The sequence below is a fragment of the Lissotriton helveticus genome, chromosome 7 (assembly GCF_964261635.1).
Source record: "Lissotriton helveticus chromosome 7, aLisHel1.1, whole genome shotgun sequence".
Lineage (NCBI taxonomy): Eukaryota > Metazoa > Chordata > Amphibia > Caudata > Salamandridae > Lissotriton > Lissotriton helveticus.
In genome coordinates, this window is record NC_136068.1 from 75783737 (window position 1) to 75807123 (window position 23387).

The following is a 23387-nucleotide window of genomic DNA, read 5'->3' on the forward strand; positions in this document are numbered from 1 at the left end:
CTCCTCTCCCCTACTCCAGGCACTTACCTGACTCCAGTTCCTTGCAGCAGCCTGTCTCCTCTCCCCTTCTTCAGGCACTTACCTGACTCCAGTTCCTTGCAGCAGCTGGTCTCCTCTCCCCTTCTCCAGGCACTTACCTGACTCCAGTTCCTTGCAGCAGCTGGTCTCCTCGCCCCTACTCTAAGCACTTACCTGACTCCAGTTCCTTGCAGCAGCTGGTCTCCTCTCCCCTACTCTAAACACTTACCTGACTCCAGTTCCTTGCAGCAGCCGTCACCTCTCCCCTACTCCAGGCACTTACCTGACTCCAGTTCCTTGCAGCAGCCAGTCTCCTCTCCCCTTCTCTAGGCACTTACCTGACTCCAGTTCCTTGCAGCAGCCGGTCTCCTCGCCCCTACTCCAGGCACTTACCTGACTCCAGTTCCTTGCAGCAGCCGTCACCTCTCCCCTTCTCCAGGCACTTACCTGACTCCAGTTCCTTGCAGCAGCCGTCACCTCTCCCCTACTCCAGGCACTTACTTGACTCTAGTTCCTTGCAGCAGCCGTCACCTCTCCCCTACTCCAGGCACTTACTTGACTCCAGTTTCTTGCAGCAGCTGGTCTCCTCTCCCCTACTCCAGGCACTTACCTGACTCCAGTTCCTTGCAGCAGCTGGTCTCCTCTCCCCTTCTCCAGGCACTTACCTGACTCCAGTTCCTTGCAGCAGCCGTCACCTCTCCCCTTCTCCAGGCACTTACCTGACTCCAGTTCCTTGCAGCAGCCGGTCTCCTCTCCTCTTCTCCAGGCACTTACCTGACTCCAGTTCCTTGCAGCAGCCGGTCTCCTCTCCCCTACTCTAAGCACTTACCTGACTCCAGTTCCTTGCAGCAGCCGGTCTCCTCTCCCCTACTCCAGGCACTTACCTGACTCCAGTTCCTTGCAGCAGCCGGTCTCCTCTCCCCTACTCTAAGCACTTACCTGACTCCAGTTCCTTGCAGCAGCCGGTCTCCTCTCCCCTACTCCAGGCACTTACCTGACTCCAGTTCCTTGCAGCAGCTGGTCTCCTCTCCCCTTCTCCAGGCACTTACCTGACTCCAGTTCCTTGCAGCAGCCGTCACCTCTCCCCTTCTCCAGGCACTTACCTGACTCCAGTTCCTTGCAGCAGCCGGTCTCCTCTCCTCTTCTCCAGGCACTTACCTGACTCCAGTTCCTTGCAGCAGCCGGTCTCCTCTCCCCTACTCTAAGCACTTACCTGACTCCAGTTCCTTGCAGCAGCCGGTCTCCTCTCCCCTACTCCAGGCACTTACCTGACTCCAGTTCCTTGCAGCAGCTGGTCTCCTCTCCCCTTCTCCAGGCACTTACCTGACTCCAGTTCCTTGCAGCAGCCGTCACCTCTCCCCTTCTCCAGGCACTTACCTGACTCCAGTTCCTTGCAGCAGCCGGTCTCCTCTCCCCTTCTCCAGGCACTTACCTGACTCCAGTTGCTTGCAGCAACCGGTCTCCTCTCCCCTACTCCAGGCACTTACCTGACTCCAGTTCCTTGCAGCAGCTGGTCTCCTCTCCCCTTCTCCAGGCACTTACCTGACTCCAGTTCCTTGCAGCAGCCGGTCTCCTCTCCCCTACTCCAGGCACTTACCTGACTCCAGTTCCTTGCAGCAGCCGGTCTCCTCTCCCCTTCTCCAGGCACTTACCTGACTCCAGTTCCTTGCAGCAGCCGGTCTCCTCTCCTCTTCTCCAGGCACTTACCTGACTCCAGTTCCTTGCAGCAGCCGGTCTCCTCTCCCCTACTCCAGGCACTTACCTGACTCCAGTTCCTTGCAGCAGCCGGTCTCCTCTCCCCTTCTCCAGGCACTTACCTGACTCCAGTTGCTTGCAGCAACCGGTCTCCTCTCCCCTACTCCAGGCACTTACCTGACTCCAGTTCCTTGCAGCAGCTGGTCTCCTCTCCCCTTCTCCAGGCACTTACCTGACTCCAGTTCCTTGCAGCAGCCGGTCTCCTCTCCCCTACTCCAGGCACTTACCTGACTCCAGTTCCTTGCAGCAGCCGGTCTCCTCTCCCCTACTCCAGGCACTTACCTGACTCCAGTTCCTTGCAGCAGCCGTCACCTCTCCCCTACTCCAGGCACTTACCTGACTCCAGTTCCTTGCAGCAGCCGTCACCTCTCCCCTACTCCAGGCACTTACCTGACTCCAGTTCCTTGCAGCAGCCGTCACCTCTCCCCTACTCCAGGCACTTACCTGACTCCAGTTCCTTGCAGCAGCCGTCACCTCTCCCCTTCTCCAGGCACTTACCTGACTCCAGTTCCTTGCAGCAGCCGTCTCCTCTCCCCTTCTCCAGGCACTTACCTGACTCCAGTTCCTTGCAGCAGCCGTCACCTCTCCCCTACTCCAGGCACTTACCTGACTCCAGTTCCGTGCAGCAGCTGGTCTCCTCTCCCCTTCTCCAGGCACTTACCTGACTCCAGTTCCTTGCAGCAGCCGTCACCTCTCCCCTACTCCAGGCCCTTACCTGACTCCAGTTCCGTGCAGCAGCCTGTCTCCTCTCCCCTACTCCTGGCACTTACCTGACTCCAGTTCCTTGCAGCAGCCGTCACCTCTCCCCTTCTCCAGGCACTTACCTGAATCCAGTTCCTTGCAGCAGCCGGTCTCCTCTCCCCTTCTCCAGGCACTTACCTGACTCCAGTTCCGTGCAGCAGCTGGTCTCCTCTCCCCTTCTCCAGGCACTTACCTGACTCCAGTTCCTTGCAGCAGCCGTCACCTCTCCCCTACTCCAGGCCCTTACCTGACTTCAGTTCCGTGCAGCAGCCGTCACATCTCCCCTACTCCAGGCACTTACCTGACTCCAGTTCCTTGCAGCAGCCGGTCTCCTCTCTGGTCTCCTCTTTCCTTCTTCAGGCACTTACCTGACTCCAGTTCCTTGCAGCAGCCGTCTCCTCTCCCCTACTCCAGGCACTTACCTGACTCCAGTTCCTTGCAGCAGCCGGTCTCCTCTCCCCTTCTCCAGGCACTTACCTGACTCCAGTTCCTTGCAGCAGCCGTCTCCTCTCCCCTACTCCAGGCACTTACCTGACTCCAGTTCCTTGCAGCAGCCGGTCTCCTCTCTGGTCTCCTCTTTCCTTCTTCAGGCACTTACCTGACTCCAGTTCCTTGCAGCAGCCGTCTCCTCTCCCCTACTCCAGGCACTTACCTGACTCCAGTTCCGTGCAGCAGCCGTCACATCTCCCCTACTTCAGGCACTTACCTGACTCCAGTTCCTAGCAGAAGCCAGTCTCCTCTCCCCTACTCTGGAGTTCTTACAGACATAATTAGGTCTGCATATTGGTTTGATGTTTGGGGTCGTGTGGCCCAGGGCAGTCTATTCTGCTGAGCGACTCGGGTATGATTGCACACTGACTTGCCTCTCCTCATTTCCCATGCTCTCCTTAACATTACTTCTTTACACATGTTAGGTCGCAATATACAGGCCTTATTATGCCTGTAAGAACTCCAGAGGCTCCCAGCGCAATACACTGGAGAAAATGGACTATGCTACAGTTAACTGATGAAAAATAGTTAAAGAACTTACAAGGTACGCATCTGTTATGGGTTATCTGGCTTTGAGCCATTGAGCATGAAGCTTGATGGTGTTTGTCTGTCAATAACTGTCACGCTGTTAGTTCCCAGAGGATCTGGGGAATTATCATCCCCAAGGTAGAACAACCTTGAGAACAGGTGAGTGCCTCTCTAACAGACAGGTGACTCCATCACAACAATGAAGGATATCTCATCAGCTGAAATATAAATCTGATTTTATCCTGTGGGATTTATATTTTGGTGGACAGGATAGCCGTCTCTGTTGTGACGAGTAACCCGACTGCTGAGATCTAAATCATGCCGAGTCTAGCATTCATTCACCCACAACAACACATACACACAATCTCAACAAGCATATTAAAGATATGCAAAAATAATAAAAATAGAAAACAATTATACAGCATAAATGTAGTAGAAATGTGGTTGCAATTACGAGTAAGTATAACAAAATTAGCAGCCAGTGTCAGCCTTTGAATGGTATTATGTATTATAATTAGTTAGTGTACCAATTTACGATGGCAAAAAAAACTGATTAAAAGGAAAAAAGAGGACCTGATTAAAAGGAAAAAAGAGGACCTAAAAAGCAGAAAAGGAAGGCCTAGCACTGAAGCACACCCAATTTCAAGCAGATGCACACATGTGACCAGGCAAGAAAACGGTGCTCAGAGGGAAGTAGAGCCATAGGCTGATGTGGGCTGACCCACTGCCCATGTTACATGCTGTCTCTAGCGAAATCAGAATGTGAATGACACTCAAGCAGGCCAATGGCTGTGTCCCTCTATGTAGTTATATGTATGCATATATTTTTATGATTTTTTATATTACAGATCCTGGCATACAAGTAAACCCGTCAGGCCTGATCATTTTAATACAAGTACCGCTAAATGCTTCACATAAAATTACAAATAATATTAAATTATCATTGGCAAAACAATATGCAACCCCTTCTAAGAAGCGTAACACGGATTCTAAAATGCAAAACTGCTATCCCCAGGGCTTGCCAGAAGGGTGTAACAAACACAGAAACATTTGACTACTATACTAATGTATCAGATTCCATGTAACAAAATTCCGGTGTACGTTTTTAATACAGTGTAGATACACTCCAGCCTTAAAGGTGTACTGTCTTTAGCATCTGTTTTCACTATATATAGGACAGCCCAACAGGACTCTAGCCTTTGTCATTCACTTGCCACCAGGAACAAGCATAATCTTTACCACAAGGCAACTATGAGACATATGAGGAACATGATGATGAACAAGATTTATAGAGCACGCAGATGCTCCTAGGAGTGTCATATAATTACAAATATGTACAAAATTACAGTTGGCAAAACATAATGAAACCCCTTCTTAGCAGGCCTCGGAAGGAATATCACTGTGCAGGTCTGCGGTGAGCGTTTGTCTGTGGGTGTAACCAAGAACAAAACCCTTATGGTAATCTTTGAGATTACCTGTAATAAAATACACGTGCACCGGCTTTACCACAGTTAATAACAATCCACCTTATAAGGACTACTGACTTGATTTTCACAATAAATAAGCCAGGCCTACTGACTGATTTCACAATAAGCAAATCAGGCCTGTATAATTTATAAATGGCTTGTCACCATAACAAACGTAGGCCTACTGTATTGAGCACAACCTTACACACAAGGCAGCTCTGAGGCACACCATCCTCAAATAAAAATTAGTAAAAAAATTACATTTGGCAAAAATATACACAACCTCTCCTAAGAGGGCCTAATAAGAACTATCACAGTGCAAATCTCCTGTTCCTAGGCCTTGCCTACTAAGTCTGTGAGATTCCATGTAACCAAAAAACACTGCCTACCGGCATTAACATAGGTACTATTAATCTACACTTAAAGACCTATTGACATTAACACATGATTTTCACACAAAAAATAAGTTGGGGACTTTGCGTTAAACTTTCATAATAAGCAGATCAGAAATATGGCATCTGAGTTAACTTTGGCTTACAAACCGCTCAGGCCTTTAGTCTTTGTCAGTGGCATGTCAAAAATACCCAAGTCCAGTCTGTTGTATTGACCATGAGCTTTCCCATAAGTGAACCACTGGTATACAGTTCGAAAATTACAACCATATACAAGATTACTGTTGGCAACACAAGCCATACCTCTTCCTGAGTGGGCCTAACAAGAATCCTCAGTGCAAATCTTCTAACCCCAGGGTTTGTCAGCGAGGGTAAGCAACCCCAATAGCCTTGCCTACTATGTCAGTTTGCGAGATTGCTTGCAACAAAATACCATATACAGGCTTTTCCACATTGTAATAGCAATCCAGCCATTCAGGCCTGTTGACTTCAACACGTCTTCACGATAAATAACATGGATCTACTGCGTTTACCATAACTTTTCATAATAGCAGGTCAGACCATGGTATCTCATGCACAGCATCATTCGCTTGTCATCATAACCAATTCATGTCTACAGTACTGAGTACAAGCTTTCCAACAAAGCACAAAGAATGTTTTTCCGCAGAAGCACACAACCTCTACCCAATCAAATGCTAACAGAATCAACATGTAGGAGGAGCCGAAGCCCTCTAGCGTAGTGCTTATTAAAGCGCTTGTTCTGTTGGCCGCATGAGGTCATCAACAGCTGCCCTGTCAAGCCAGATCTAAAAATGCCCTAAAATAAATTGATATCTATCTTGATCTCCATTACAGTGCCTGGCTTAAATACCATATGTGTCAAAGACCAACTTAGCTGAAAGAGGGGATGTTACGTACAATAGGTCCAGATTTTACAACAGAAAACTGCTTATAAAGTAGCAAATGTTGGTCCAGTAAATAAAACAAACTTCTGCAATCTTTCAAAGATATTTAATATAATACATAACCCTTTGGGCAACACATTAATGTGTGGATGTGAGACTTAAGAACTTGGTTGGGGAAAAAAATAAGCTTGCCAGGTAAGTTTGCTTCTTAACCAACATCTGTAATGCCTGGGAACTTTTTAGGTACAGAAAATACAGTTTACGTTGCAGGCTGGTGGTAGTTTTGATTTTATTTTATTGTGAAACCCTAGGCCCAACTAGCTGTGTGCCTATTTTTTAAAAACGGGGATAGACAGGACCCTGGATGTTATAGGCCTATTTCTCTACTTGATGGTGTAACAAAAGTATTAGGCAGAATAATTTTGGAACGCTTGCAGGATTGGGCAGAGGAGAACTCTGTTCTGTCCGACCTGCAGTTCGGTTTTCGTGCTGGCCTCGGAACGATAGAGCAGGGGATAAATCTGTCAATCCTAGTAGGGAAATACACTAGGGCCAAACAGGGGAATCTATCCTTAGCATTTGTGGATCTCACAGCTGCATTTGATTGCGTGATTCACAGTAAACTCTGGTCTATTTTAGAAGACATGGGGGTGAGATTCAGATTATTTATTTTCGTAAGCGTTTTTACAATGACGCCAAAGCACACGTGCGCTGTGGCTTCAAGGGGGAATGCTCTGCTACTTTTTCGATTAAGAGCGGAACCAGGCAAGGATGTGTCCTGGCTCCGTTTCTTTTTACCCTTTATATTAATGGCCTAGGGGATGCCCTCCTTGAAGACAACAAAGATTTCCCATACGTGGCAGGATGTCCAATACCAGCGCTCCTATATGCGTATGATGCTGTGCTGATGTCCCGCACTCAGGTTGGCTTGCAGAGGGTCCTAGACAGTTTCTCTCGGTTTATGGAAAATCTTGGCCTGAGAGTAAACTCCTCAAAGACATTTATCATGCGTTGTGGCCGTGGAATTAAGAGATTTAAAGATATGTTTGTTGCAGGACAGAAGATAGGGGCAACTAAGAGTTTCTCTTATTTGGAAATCCTTTTTGCCCATAATGACACTTGGGTACAGGCAGTTACAGCTAAAAAGTTGGTACTCCTAAGGACAACGTCTGCCCTGATCACCTTTGCTAGAAAGCTGGGAAAAAGGCCACCAGAAGAGCTTATTAAGATCTATAAGGCAAGGTGTGTTTCACCCACAATATACGGGGCAGGAATTTGGGGGTTTGCTGACCTGCTCCCAATCCAACGCATAGGAAACTCTTTTTTAAGATATATTTTATCACTCCCGAATAGTACCTCATCCTGCATATGTCATGCAGAGTTGGGACTACCCTTCATTTCTGATTTAATAAAGCTTGAACCGGTACTTCTCTGGCACAGATTATGGACCAAAGAAGAGGCCAAATGAAATCTTATCAGATGCTTTAAAATTGGAAGGGGTTTTGAAAATTCCATGGATAAAATATGTCAAAAATGTCTTCAAAGACCTTGGGCACCTTGGATATTTCACTAACCCTTTGTCTATTCAGCAAATATCAAGGAAGGAATTCAGAAAGGAGGGTCTACTCTTGTTGGATTCTATTCGAATGTCATCAGAGATATTGAAGCCTACTGTACTCCACAATCATTTGATCTTAACTACTTTTAACATCCAACCCTATTTAACTTTTGTACCCGGAGTTTACGATAGATTTTTATTGACAAGATTTAGGTTGAAGGTATTTCACAGACTAGTCACCCTGCCTAAAATGAACGACTGGTCCTCAAACCTCCAACTATGCCCCTGTGACAATAGCTCTAACCAATCTACCATCCATGTCATACTGTTTTGTAAATGTTATACCTTTTTAAGGAGATTCTACATGGTACCGGTTTTAAAAATGATTGGGCTTTGACAATGCAGACCCGCCCTATTTGTATCACAACAGCTTGAAGATGTACTCAGCACATTTAAAATAGTGACTTACTTAAAGAAAGTCTAGAGACAGAGGAATTCTATGATTATTTAGAGCTTTATTCTGGATATAATATAGGTGAATTTAATAATGTTTTAACTTAATAATGTACTAGGAACTTTGTCTATATAAAATTATCAAGATGATATTTTTTATGTGCTTATACTATGCATAGATATTTTTTAGCATCACAGATTATTAATTGTTGCATTTTCTAACTTGATACAATAAGAACATTTCTCTTTTTAAAATGTAAATCATGTAATGGTGTATTTTCTTTTCTTTGTGCTTTTATGATTGTTTTATGAAGCAACCGAATAAAGCATTCTTGACTGACTGACTGTGTGCTGACATCGAAGCGAGACTAGAGTGGCCTGTCTTTGTTTCTGTCGGGTTTTACCCCAGACCACAGTCATGTGAGATCAGCCCCATGGAGTATTAATCTTTCACCTAATGATATTGGCTATTTGACTGTATCCCGCAGCTTCCTCCACAGTGCTTGCACTGAACTGCATGAGGAACTACTTTAGAACTAAAGCTCCTTTTGTCCATTCCTGCTGGTTTCCTCTGTTGCGTCTCGCTCTACTGCGTGTATGCAGCATGAATTGGCAAATGAATCGCAGGCCTATTGGCTTTGCCAAATCCGGTGTAACCAGTAAAACAGCCCAAAGCACTATTAAGCTTTAGTATATATTACCCAACAAATTCTTACAGAACTCTTGTGAAATCCTTTACAGGTGGACACCTCTTTCTGCACAATTAGGTTTGGGTTGGTTTTTAAATGTAAATCCCACACAAAGGTCCAGAATGTTTCTACAGCCCAACTTACAAATAGCTGGTTTATTTTCAACTGCACTGTAGCAAAACTCTGCCGCCAAAGGACTTTAGCCACAAACTCTACGATAATCTCCTATTCTCCCTCAGATGGTATGGTACAACTTTTATACCATATGTACTCGCATCAATTGTTGTGCCCTAAGTGACTGATTAAACATTGCTAAAGCTGTTTTCTGAGTTTGTTTTATCTTCAAACTACAAAACTCTTTATAACTTTCTCAGCATTCCTCTGACCACCTAAACATTACTACTTTATCACTTAACCATCTCATAATAACAGTCCCATCTGAAAATAAAAATCACAATTTGTTAATTATATTCTGCCATACTGAGAAATAATAACAATGGTTCTCTGCCTGCACTCACTAACCCCTACTTGGGTTTTACACCCTTGAATCTGCCCACAGGGTGAAGACATTCAACAGAATCTTTGCTGAATTAACGCTTCTTGCTCCCCCGATCAGGAAGCCCTCTTGGAAACCATGGACTTGCGGAACCCACTGAGCAACTGGATCATCACTTTCAGGAAAACTACTGCCAATCCCTCCAGATCAAATGGCATGGGATAACATCTCAATATAACCTGGGGCGTGATAAAACTGGCCTACAGGCGTCATCCAGGATGCAGGCTCATCTGAGGATAGGTCAAAGACGAATCCAAAGAAGTGAGCTGCATAGCAGACATAAAAACGTAGAGCATCTCCTTCATGTCCATTAGAGGATGTCCAAGCTACTTTTCCCCATCACCTTGCACTAAATATGACATCCAGAAGTGGGCACAGTACTCCACATATCAACTTGGGTGCTGCCTACAAACCTCCAGACGAAGCCCCAAACTGAAAACAATATTGCGGATGTGGCTTATGTACTGAAATGTCCTCTGGAACTGTAACAACCAAGATGAGGTCTCCAGAAGTGGACATTGACTCCAGATGATCTCTCCATACATGGACACAGGATTGTAGATGGTTCTTTCAGCGATGGATACAATATTTCAGCAAGAGACAGGGTGTACTTTCTTTTGTGAGGCAGGAAGCACACTTACGTCATATAGCAGTGACAGCCGAAAAAGTCGGGTCGTGCAGTCGATGGTTGTGTGTTCTTTCACGTTCTCTACAAGATATGGTCCAAACTCTTTAGTACTGTTCAGGTCTGGCCAGTAAGGTAAACACTTGTTCTGAGAAAAAGAAAAGAGGTAGTCATTAGGAGAAAATTGGCGAGCTAGAAATTAAGTGAGAGAGAGAGAGAGAGAGAGAGAGAGAGAGAGAGAGAGAGAGAGAGAGAGAGAGAGAGAGACAATAGTGAGGAAGTAAGCGATCAGAAGCGGCATAAATAAAGAAAAGTGTTAAATAAAGAAAAAAAGAAAGTGGGAAAGAGAGAAATAGAATAACAAGCCAAAAGTGGAGAAAGAAGGAATGAAAGAAAAGAATGAAAAAGTTTTTAGAAAAAGAACAAATGAAAGAAGAAAAAGAGGAATAGACAACTACAGAAACAGCTGGGTGACACTTCCAGAGAGTGGCATGCTGCCATGAATGTGGGCAAAACGATGTCATTCTACCTAAGGTGCCAGGTTCAGTGCTTCACAAGTGGCACTGGGGTGAGTGTGAAAAAAATTTGACAACAAACAGTACAATAAAAAATTACTTATGGGAGTACAGCAAGAGGTGCTGCCCTCAATTGAAATATTTATTTACTCTGCCTGGCGCTTGCATCCTGCGTTCTATCCTTAGTGGGTGGAGTGTTCTAATAGCATTGTAGCCCTTCTGCCTTGTGCCACATTGAGAGTAAAGACCTTCTCCCTCTTTATAGGCCCTCCTCTGCGGATTGAGCCTATAACTCAGGAAGAGGGCCTTTAAGAACTGTTTTAGCCTTGGCGATGCGGAAATAGCACTGAAAGGTCTTTTGCCTTACTAAGTATGGAGCCCTTTGCCTGCATTTGCCACCATGGCTTGTAAGATGTTGGAAGAGGGCGGTTAGGTTTCTGGCTGAATAAACTGTGTTTGGGCCTAGCACGGTTGGGCAGGCGCAAGTGAAGAGATAGTTTGGTTTAGAGCTAATAGAAATCAGTGATGCAGGAACAATTTTTAGAATGGGTATGCTGCCATCAATGTTACATCACTGAAGTCATAGCCAAATCCAAGTTTCACACCTTGATTAATTTATTTGAGAGTCTTATATAGTGCTAGCCAAAGGTATCAGAGCGCTTTACAACAGTAAATGTTCACATCAAAGATAACACGTCTATACAGAGCATCTGAGTCAGAGCGCTTTAAAACAGTAAACGTTCACAACATAGATAACAAGTATAAAAGAAATTCATTGTGAGGAGAGTCATAAGATTCATAGTTGAACAATGCAACATCAAGTGGCTTCAAAGTCACACAAGTATAACACAAGGACGCATTGAGGAATGTCATCGGGGACAGAACAGGAGACTGAAAGATTCATGTGTCCGTCCTGAAGGAACCGGTCAAAGACAGAAGCCTAGAAAGGCTTGTGCACGTGTTGTAGTAGTTGTTGAGGAATAGAAATGTAAGGTCCCGGGGACATCGCCTGTTAAGGTATAGCATATGAGCCAGACCTGTCCAGCAGGAGAGTGGTATTGGTGTGGTGTGGTGTGGAGCCAGTGATGCTTTTTGAATAATACTTTCCCAAATCTATTACTTTTGCGGACAGCACATTTTCTATTTAAATGCTGTCATAATTCGTACAAATGTGCAGTTTTACTGATAATACCATAGAGCGCAGAAGATAATGTGAGAAAATTAGGTTCCAACAAATATTTTTTAATTTGTATATCACTAAGCATCTTGATTTGTTTTGATTGTATTAAAATCTGTGATTTCATCACACTTCAGAATTACAAAAATTTGAGAATTTCTTTTGTGCTTTTCGAATTGCTGATATATTTAGAAATATGTGTACAGTTTATTTGCAGGTATTTCTATCCTACACTCTTTCTTTTCACACTTTCCTGTACTCAGCAAGATTATCAAATAGTTCACCTTACAAAACGCTCTAACTTTGAAGTTAGGAAGAAAAGTAAACACCAATCTACATGTTAATAAGCAGCAATCTGTCAGAAGACATAGCCTGACATTTAATCTCTGTCTTTGAACACACCACGAATGGGTTAAGATAAAAACAAAACTTAATATCTTCCATAATGATCATTCACTCTTAGAACTCCCACATGCTTATTTTGGGATTGCTGCAGCACTCCCAGTAGCCCAACTTCCGGTAGCTATCATGGTAATGTCAATGAGAGGTGCGCTATAATGTTCTTCAAGGGTAGTTAGTCCAGCGCCTGAACCGCTCTATCCCAGGGTTCTGATCCCCGGGACTATGCAAGGAGAGAAATCCATGACAGGCAAGCCGAAAGGAAAGTTCTCCTTACAGGCTAGTCCCTGGACAGTCTTCTTGGAAAAATGTGCTTTCATCTAAGCTCAAACGTTATAAGGTGAGTCGATCTGGACCAAGGGTTCCATTGGCTCTTTCCAAATCATCTCATCCACTCCCTTTACTTCAACGCAGCAGGCGCCCAGTCTCGTGTACTTTGAGGTAAATAGCCAAGCACTTCTAGCAGGGCAGTTATTAACCTCTTCCATGCTGATGACGAGCTGAGCTCGTCATGAGCGTAACCTGCCGTACGCGGATGACGAGCTGAGCTCGTCATGTAACGCGGTAATTTGAAAATTGCCGCGCACAGCGGGAAAACCGCTAGCGGTGATGCGGTTAAAGACGCGTTCCCATTCAGAGGCTGTTACATCCGGCTAGGCATGTGCAGTCCCTTTATTTTCGGAGCATCAGCCAAAAGACTTAGGGCCATATGTAGGAAGCCAAATTGTGATCACAAACGCTGACATTTTCAGAATTTCATCGTTTGCGATCGCAATTTGGACAGTATGCAAAATTAGCGATTCCCTATTTTGCGAATGCCTTTAAGGAATCCCAAATTGGGATTCCTTAAATGCAATGTAGGAAGCACCCAAGTTGTGCGATTTTGGCTTAAGGAATCGCAAATTACCACCAACTTTAGGTTGGTGGTAATATGAGATTTCTTTGAAAAATGCACTTTTTTTGCATTTTTCAAACTGCCATGTGGCGCACATACTACACCCTTAACGCATGTATGTATGGCACATGTGCACACATGCTTATTTCAGGGGTGCAATAGGGTGTCCTATTGACACCCTTGCAACCTTGAAATTGCATTCTTAATTTTTTGTGATTCTCTAATTGGGAATCGCAAATTGAGAATGTCTTCCCGTTCATTCCTATGGGCCTTCTACCCATAGAAATGAATGGGAAGGTATTCCTTATTTGCAAATCTCAATTTGCAATTCTAAAATAAGGAATATGTAGGATTCTCAAAATATTTTGCAAATCCTACCTACATTGCGTTTTGCGATTCTCTAATTGCGATTTCCTAAAAATCGCAATTTGAGAATCGCAATAACCGTTTCACCTACGTATGGCCCTTATTCCCATACCAAGCTCGTTTGTTGCTGTTTGGTGCCCTCTTGTGGCCATTTGAAGCGATGACACGTCTGTGGCATACGATGAGCCTGATTTTTAGATCTGTTTATATTAGGTTTCGCCCTGGGCGTTGCAACTGCGTAGCAGTTGCTCCGCCCACGGCGAAACCTCATGATCCTACATATCGACTTTGGTTCCACCTCTGTCTCCCATTGGCTAGCTCCATAAATGGAGGCTAGCCATTGGGAGACAGAGGCTGTCAATCACGCTTTCTGGTGAAAACGCGATTCGGGGGCGTTTCTGGGACTTTTTTTAAGTCCCGCCCCTTTGTCCCGGGCCGCGCTGTCATTGGCTGCCGGCCCGGGACACCCCCGTGATGTCATTCCCCGGGCCGCGCTGTGATTGGCTGGCCGGCCCGGGGCCTGACTTGTTTGCATTTGTATATGGCGTTAAGTGAACCCGAATGTATTGGAGCCCTTTACATGAGCACCATTTAAATTACACAAAATCACATTCACTGTTTTTTTAGGCCTGGGAAGATTACGTGATTTGCCCAGAATCACAGGATGTTGAGGCGACTCGGGGACTCGAATTTGGTTCCTCGGTTCCAGAGTCGAGAGCAGCATCCTCTCCTGTAGTAGGTAAATACCTTATTGATACAATTTCTTTTACAATCAGATTTACTTCCGAGCAGTCAGTGAGTACCAATTTTCTGGCAACCAAAACAATGAATTATGTAGCCAACAGTTTTTCAAGCAGCTTTGTTGACAGTTCAAATTAAAATCTTCATTAAATGTTTGATTTATGCACGTGCAACTTTGCCATCATTTAATCTGCTATCAAATGACAGATGGCGAGTGTGCTCCGGTACTTCAGAGTGGAAAGTCATAAGGCCTGACATTCCACACTGGATGAAGGAGAGAGAAGACGAAATTGTAAAAAGACTTATCTCTAAAGAGTTATCTCTAAGATCTCTCATTCCACCGGCCTCCTCGGAGTACTTCGCAGCAATCCCTGCTCTGTCAGCGTCCTGGCCCCGTTCTCTCCATCACACCCACCCACTCCACTTCTATTTCCCTCGGCTCTTCCGCTCCCCGAGACTGTCCATGAAAGCGTGTTCCAGCCTCCAGGCAATATTGCCACTTATTCATTCGGAGCGCCACACAATAACAAACGTTTAAAAAAATACATACAAATGTTTAGAATGGAAATTAACAGATAAGCCGTGTATACAGGTAATTCATCAAATATAACATTCTGGCGACTTTGAAGCTGGGGAAACAGTTTTGAGTCTCGGCGTCGCCTGAGCAGCTTGTGATTCTGGGCAAATCACTTAATCTCCCCGCGCCTACCCCCTCCCCCCTTCGCCCCCCAAAATAAATGAATGTGTCCTTCCTTGTGTTACGTAACTGGTGCTCATGTAAAGCGCTCCATTAACGTCTGGTCGAGTTAGCGCTATATAAAACTGCAAATAACAAATAAATAATCGTCTTGTAGGTCTGGTGTGTTACTCGGGTGCTCCGGAGCTCAAAGGCACAAAGCCAATTAGCATAGGACAGAAACGTATGCTCAAAACTGATATGTAAGTCCTATTGCACTGTCTACGTTTAGGATGTTTCTGATCGCATTATTCTATTTTTTTATGCTTGTCCCGTGTTTAATGTCTGCCTCATTTAAGCACATAGTTGGCATTTCCGTTCTGTGTGCTTCCCAGAATACAGAGTTCCCCAATTTCAGCAAGTAAGTACTTAAACAGAATCGCACTTACATTTCAAAATAGTTGCATCTTAAGCAGTGCTAGCCTCTTTGCTGCTAGCCAAAGATGCAGTCTTAATTTAGTCAAATACTCAGGACTTGAAATGGAAAAATAGAAGTAGCACTGCAAATACTTGCAATTAATTCGTGTGAATTTTCTCTGTCTTTGCTTATGCTGGTTTGTTTGTGCACAGACATTTTTTTCTGGTTGTACCCCTTTATATATTTGCTAGCAAACCATACATGTTGCCACCACTTCCTTTCTTTTAAATATTTTTTTTGAAAATTATTTCTCATGTGTTAACTATAAACTTTTACGAAGGTTAACAAAGTTTCTTTCTTTTTGTTGACTCACCCCAGACAATTTCAGCCCATCTCCTGTTTCCTGAACCACTAAAGATAGCAATTATGTAAATCGGTCTTGACTCCACAGTGGGCGGTCATTTGAAGACTGAAAGTTCAACCACACACTTCTCTGACATGCAAACAGCTGTCAAACAAAACATCATTTCCACATCTCCGCGAATGATTGGAAAGCGGATTGCCTCCTGAGTCCCGCCAGTTGCTCGATTGCATTTCATGCTTCAGGAACCCTTGGCAGCTTATATGGAACACGAGCTGGTTTTAAACGGATTTGTTAGCTCGTGTCAACACAACTTAAAGTAAACGGGAAAACTAAATGTGCCATGCAAGGCCTTATGACGGACGTTCTAGCCATAAGCGATAAATGGTACACACCTGCATGGTCATTTTATCGCAGCGGCCCCTTTAAAATCTGACCTGTTATCAGAACAAAACAAATTGTAAATTAAAACAACATGCTGTTTCTTTGTTTTCTCTTATTCTCTCTGTCTCTTGTATCTTACTACTTAGAGTAGGTTTTAATGTAGAGAGGGTATCTTCTTTTATCAGGGCTGCCAAAGACATTTTGGATGTGTGGGGTCAGTTACAAGTTTATGGCGAGGCCCTCTTAACCTATTTTCCGCAGATATATAGCGGGTCACTTCTTTGTTAAAATGTCACTCTTTTTTTTAAATTTTACTAAATTAAGTTTGCACCTACTTTCGCCTGCACCCGTAGGAAGGCGAGAGGTACTTCAGGGTTTCCCTGCAAATTACTGAAGCACAAAAGCGATAGTACAGAGAAGAGAACAAAAAGCCTTAGAAAAAGAAACATGAAAACACACAAAGTAACAAATCCGCTCCCACTCCAATATATCACCCCTCCCCTACACAGCATCTAGCTTTGGGTGGCATCTTATTCTGCCAGTGTTTTCCTCCTAGGCGCTTGTCTTGCTTGCAGTTACATTTGATTACATCTCCTGAAATCAAAGGGAGAGGTCTGAGATATCTTGGACCTGTTACTTTTCTATACTCTTTAAATAAATTGGCCAATATGGGACCCCAATCAGTTTCATATACCCCTCTCCGGAAGCTAGTCATAGTTTTTTTTCTAAGTCAGGAGCTCCCACGTCAAAAAATCTACTCCTGCAAGACAGCTATTTTTTAAGCTCCCTCTCTCACCAGTATTTCATTCAGTGCTGCGTCCGGTACCATGGAGTATCAGTTGTTGCCATGAATGCATTTTCTGTGTGTAATACACAACTTTAACCTTTACAACGTGTTTTATTACTATGCGGTTCTTTACCACACAACTGATATATATTTATGTAATATACATATATTCATTGAAAAAAACAAAGGTTAAAGTAAGTAAAATTTTATTCGATCAATTGTATGACCATAGCAAGGTAAAAACAATAAAAAAACATCACAGTTGGTGGATATGATCAATTTCCTCATAAAAAGAATCTAAACAAGCATTTGCAATGCAATAGGTCTCGCATTAAGAAAGTTTGAGCTATTGGTATTGTAAATGACACATTTTTAGGTTTCGCCTGGCGTCCGCTGCGCAGCAGCGTTCACGCAGGCGAAATCTGTTGATCTACACTATGTGGCTATGTCCCGCCTTTGTCTACCATTGGCTAGCTTCATAAATGGAGGCTAGCCATTGGAAGACATTGTTGTCCGTCACTCTTTCCCCCTCAGGACGCGAATCGGGGGCGTTCCCATGTCTTTTTTTAAGTCCCGCCCCCTTTTTTTCGTCACCCGCCCCTTTTTTCTTCACGGCATTTCGTTTTGGTGTTTATTACGCGTCTTAGAGGTAAACCGTGTTTATAATTTATTTTTAGTAACTTTTTTTTTTTTTTAGAGTTAAGCTATTTTGACTCTTCTTTTAATGTTTTTTAGGCTTTCTGTGTCCCGTCGTGCCTGGCTGTCGTTTCCGTTTCCCGTCGTGCATGTATTCCTTTGCCCGGTATCATTACGCGTCTTAGAGGTAAGCCATGTTTATTCCCGTAGTGCCTGGCTGTTGTGTACATATTAGTTTAGTGTTTATTACATTGAAGACTTGCTGTTTTCATCGAAACTGCTGTTTGTTTACTTTTGGGGGAATGTACCGCATTTTAGAACATCAGTGTCGGACACGTTTTTAAATTAATTACAGGCAACCGCCATCTTTATCGCAGTTCGGAGACTTGCTGTTTTCACCGAAACTGCTGTTCGTTTACTTTTGGGGGAATGTACCGCATTTTAGAACCTCAGTGTCGGACACATTTTTAAATTAATTACAGGCAACCGCCATCTTTATCACAGTTCGGAGACTTGCTGTTTTCATCGAAACTGCTGTTCGTTTACTTTTGGGGGAATGTACCGCATTTTAGAACCTCAGTGTCGGACACGTTTTTAAATTAATTACAGGCAAAAATGACATTTACTCATCAGTTTTCAAACATAAAAAAAAAAATTTGTCATGGAGATTGTCAATAGCTCTAACTTTTTGAAAGGCGAAACCGTTGCATTGTAAATGCTTGTTAGGTCTTGCCTAACCTATCGCTTGCGATGGTGTGGCCAGACCTTAAGTAAGAAGGGCTTCAAGAAATGCTACCCCAAAAATGCGCTGGCTACAGCTTGCAGTGCATGTGAGCGGGCGCGCGCACCTCTTGTGTGCTTTCCCCAGCGATCACTTTCCCTGCTGGCATTCCCCACTCCCTTCTCGCCCAGTCATTCTTGTCACCTTGGCGTGCACTCACCCCTCCTTTCTCCCCTTTCGGCTGCTTTGATGTTCTTGTCTCAGTGAGCTGCGTTTTTAGGGCAGCGCCAACCCGCCCTCCCTCCCTCTCCCCTCTTACTCGTGCCCCTCGAAGGATCACAAAAATTATTTGGCCTCTTTTCTCCCCTTTCGGCCGCTTTGATGACCATGTTTCTCCTTCACCCGCATTCGCTGTGCCGGTTCCATAGTGAAGAGCACATTCAATTTCAAGCATCGGGTCTTATAAATAAACCTTATCAGGCATAAGCATTGCTCTGTTGCTTTAGTTCCCACCCCCTCCACACACACAGGAAAGTTAAACATCGAGGACATTTTATGTCACATGGGCAAACCATAGTTAATAAAGGGCAGCTGGTAAAGAAATACCAGGCATGACACGTTCTAGAATGTACGAGAGGCTACTTTCCTTCAAAAGAAAGAATTCACTTGAAAAAACAGTGACACAGGCATGCACACATGCACTCTCTCTCTCTTTCTCACACACACACAGGCTCACATGCACGCTCTCTCGCACACACACGCTTTCAATCATTCACACACACAGACACGCACATTCTCTCACTCACACACACACACGCACAAACACATGCACTCTTTCTCTAACACACACCCACGCACGGACACATGCACGCTCTCGCTCTCTCACACGCATGCACGCACACATGCACGCCTCTCTCTCCCTCTCTCACACACACCACACATGTCCACGCGCACGCTCTTTCTCTCTCTCCCCCTCTCTCTCGCGCACACACACAGGCACTGACGCACACATGCATTCTCTCTCTTTCTTTGGTGAGTAGTGCCGAAGCACCATTGATTCCTGCTACGCATGGTAAGTCATTCATCAGTGCTTTTGTTATGATACAAGGACCCCTTGCTCCCTTCCAGGCCTCTAGCAGTGGTGGCGTGGGGGGGGGTGGGGGGTAGTTACAGTTAAGACCTTCATTGGTGCTTTTAGCTTCACTGTGGTATGATACAAGGACCCCTTTGCTCCCTTTCAGGCCTCCAGCACTAGTGGCGTGGTGGTGGCAGTGTGCAGTGCCGAAGCACTTTTGACTTCTACTATGCACGGTAAGGCATTTATTGGTGCTCACTGCTTTCAATAGGGCCATGGTTCGACAGCAGGCAGGCCTTTGCTCCCTGTCAAGTCTCCAGCAGTGGTGGTGCATCATTCATTCCAGCTGCTCAGGGCTGGTGCCTGTTATTGATTTTCCTGCAGCTGCGGAGTCAGCAGTGGGTGCGGTTGTGAAAGGCTAGGGTGGTGTGTGTGCGTTCCCTCACACCTTTTCCTGCTCTACTCCACGATCCCCGCTTGTCCCTCGTGTGTATATTACAGAGGTCCAAAAAACACAGCATTTGAAATACCTAAAACACGGAAAGATTGCTTGAGAACCGGTGCCGCCTTTATTCTCATTGATTGGATATACCCGCTCTCCCTACAACTCTCTCTCTTTCATGCCCACAAGCTCTCTCTCTTCCTCTCTCACACACGCATGCACGCACACATGCACGCTCTCTCTCACACACACACACACAGGCACACATGCACGCTCTCCCGCACTCACAAACACACACATACTCACACATGCAGGCTCTGCTCTCTTTTTCTCCCCCTATCACATACACTCATGCACACATGCACGCTCTCTCAAACACACACACACACAGAGGCACGCACACATGCACATTCTCTCTCACACACACACGCACAAACACATGCACTCTCTTTCACACACACCCACGCACAGACACATGCATGCTCTCGCTCTCTCACACACAGACATACAAACACCCACGCACACGCCCTTTCTCTCTCGCCCTCGCACACACACACATGTATTCTCTCTCTTTCTTTGGTGTGTAGTGCCGAAGCACCATTGATTCCTGCTAAGCACAGTAAGTAATTCATTGGTGCTTTTATTATGATACAAGGACCTCTTGCTCCGTGCCAGGCCTCCAGCACTGGTGTCGTGGTGGGGGTAGTGCGTGGTGTGCAGTGCCGAAGCACCATTGACTTCTGCTATTTACAGTAAGACCTTCACTGTTGCTTTTATCTTGACTGTGGTATGATATAAGGACCTCTTTGCTCCTTTTCAGGTCCCCAGCACTGGTCGCGTGGTGGTGGCAGTGTGCAGTGCCAAAGCACTTTTGACTTCTGCTATGCATGCTAAGGTATTCACGAGCGTGGCAGTGCCTAATCTGAACACCTTCACTTTGTCCCTTGGAGTACAGAAACACTGCTGTGAATAGTCACAATATGTTTGTGAGTACAACCACACACACACACACACACACAACCAACCACACACAACCACACAACCACACACACAACCACATACACAACCACAACCACACACACAACCACACAAACACAACCACACACACAACCACACCATCAGTGCACACTTTCACCAGGCACAGACACCATCAGTCGTCAGTGCACGCTTTCACCGGGCACAAACACCACCAGCCGTCATTGCACGCTTCCACCAAGTAGACACCACCAGACGTCGGTGCACGCTTTCACCAGGCACACACACACCACCAGCCTTCAGTTCAGGCTTTCACCAGGTACACACCACCAGCCATCAGTGCACGCTTTCACCAGGTACACACACCACTAGCCGTCAGTGCACGCTTCCACCAGACACACACACCACCAGCCGGCAGTCCACACTTCCACCAGGCACACACACCACCAGCCATCAGTGCACACATCAATTGTTAACGCATCCACAATTAACTATTGTAGCAATCGCAGTATGGCACACTTTACTTTTAAACTTATTAATCTAAAGCGCAGCATACCACCATTGCTACAAAAATAAATTCACATTTTTTTGTCCTACAATTTATAGACTTTTGTTGCAATTGGTGTTGCAATATTTAGCAATGCCAATAGCTCAAACTTAATTAATGTGAGACCTATTGCATTGCAAATTCTTGTTTACGCGGGATGTCTGTTCACTTGATTTTACATTAAAGGGCTAAGGGTCTGATTTGGAGCTTAGCGGACAGGGTACTTTGCCACAAATGTAAGTACCTGTCCGTCAAACCCTCAGGTCACATGCCTTTCAGAACCACGACAGATTGTCAAGAGTACACTATGGACATACCTTCCCTTTAGGTTTCTTGTATGTGGTTGTATGACAGACCCATGCATGCCATTACCACGCGTGCCCTTACAATGCGTCTGTTAAAAGGCATATGCCATTACCACCCAAAATTTTACCACACATATGCTTTTACCACATTTGTCTTTACAACCACAAAGTAAGTATTTTGCAGTTAAGTATAAAGGCTTTATATATATGTATATACACGCATACATATGTGTGTGTGGTGTGTGTGTGTGTATATAAGTATATATATATATATATATATATATAAAATTTACAAAATATTATTGCTTTATTGACCCCAATCCCTAAACTCAACCCCCCAACCCTAAAATCACCCTTGCCACCCAAATACCCTAACCCACCCTAAACCCTACAAATACCCTTGCCACCCCAACACCCCACCCACGCTTTAAACACTATTGCCACCCAAATACCCCTACCCACCCTAAACGCTAAAAATACCCTTGCCACCCAAATACCTTTTCCACCCTGAACCCTAAAAACACCCATGCCACCAAAACCCCCTACCGACCCTAAAAATACCCTTGCCACCCAAATACTCTTACCGATCCTAAACCCTAAAAATACCCTTTCCAACCAAAATCCCACCCACCCTAAAAATATCCTTCCAACCCAGATACCTTCACCAACTCTAAACCCTAAACGCACTAGTTACTACTTGTGTAACAATATATCTGTAAGAGACATTAGTTAGTATTAGATTCCTTACCTTAGAATATCCCCAGGTATCAGATCAGACTGGATCCGGAATTTTTTTGCGTAGCAGTACCCTTGCGCGTCGGTAGGCGTCGTCTGCGGCTCCGCGTCCATTGTCGGCGTCGTGGGCGCCATGATGACGTCGTCGGAGTACTTAGACGCCGCCTCCGTGTGCTGACGTCCGTTCTTAGACACAGCTTTTCCGCGCCAGAAGCGCTGAGCCATGCCAAAAACCAACACTGGTGCCATTGAAACTAGGGCCCTGAAGGGGATAACCCTAACCCTAAATATCGGTTCGCAGAACGGGGAGGATGGGTGGGTCGGTAAGGAATCTAATACTAACTAATGTCTCTTACAGATATATCGTTACACAAGTAGTAACTTGGGCATCTGAAAGAGACACGTTAGTATTGGATTCCTTACCTTAGAATAGATACCCCAGCAATACCAACCCCAGTGGTGGGTCTGCGAACCAATAATCACACCCGAAAGTCTTGGAGGACAGAACTGCCAAAGAAGCCATCCCTCCGGACTTGGCTGTCCAGGCAGTAGTGTCTTGCAAACGTGTGCAGCGATGCCCACGTAGCTGCCTGACAGATGTCTTGTAAGGGCACTCCCCGGCCCAGGGCAGTTGTAGTCGCCGTGGCTCGGGTGGAATGAGCCCGCAATCCAACAGGGGGCTCCTTTCTAGCCAAGGAGTAACATGCCTGGATACACAAGATGATCCACCGGGAGATGGTCCTCTTGTGCACCGCTTTCCCCTTCTTAGCGCCCACGTAACCAACAAAGAGTTGGTCATCCACCCGGAACTGGCGTGTGGGATCCAAATAGAATGAGAGCGCACGTTTTGGGTCCAGACGGTGGAGCCGCTCTTTCTCTTTAGAGGGATGCAGTGGCGGAAAGAAGGTTGGCAAGGTGATAGACTGCCCGATGTGGAAGGCCGTGACAGCCTTGGGCAGGAAAGATGGCTTAGTACGCAGCACCACTTTGTCTGGATGGACAGAAAGGGAAGGTGGAGTACAAGAAAGGGCCTGGAGCTCACTCACTCTCCTGGCAG

At 45.2% G+C, this 23387-nt stretch overlaps 1 protein-coding gene across 3 annotated transcripts in view; it reads right to left on the reverse strand.

Annotated features, from left to right (window-relative positions):
* LOC144768106 (tyrosine-protein phosphatase non-receptor type 6-like) overlaps positions 1-23387 on the reverse strand; it is an 848841-nt gene that overhangs the window by 533188 nt on the left and 292266 nt on the right. For all 3 annotated transcript variants that reach the window (XM_078651512.1, XM_078651513.1, XM_078651514.1), the window contains one exon: positions 10192-10323. In XM_078651512.1, coding sequence (XP_078507638.1) covers positions 10192-10323 — 132 coding nt within the window. The remainder of the gene's footprint in view (positions 1-10191; positions 10324-23387) is intronic.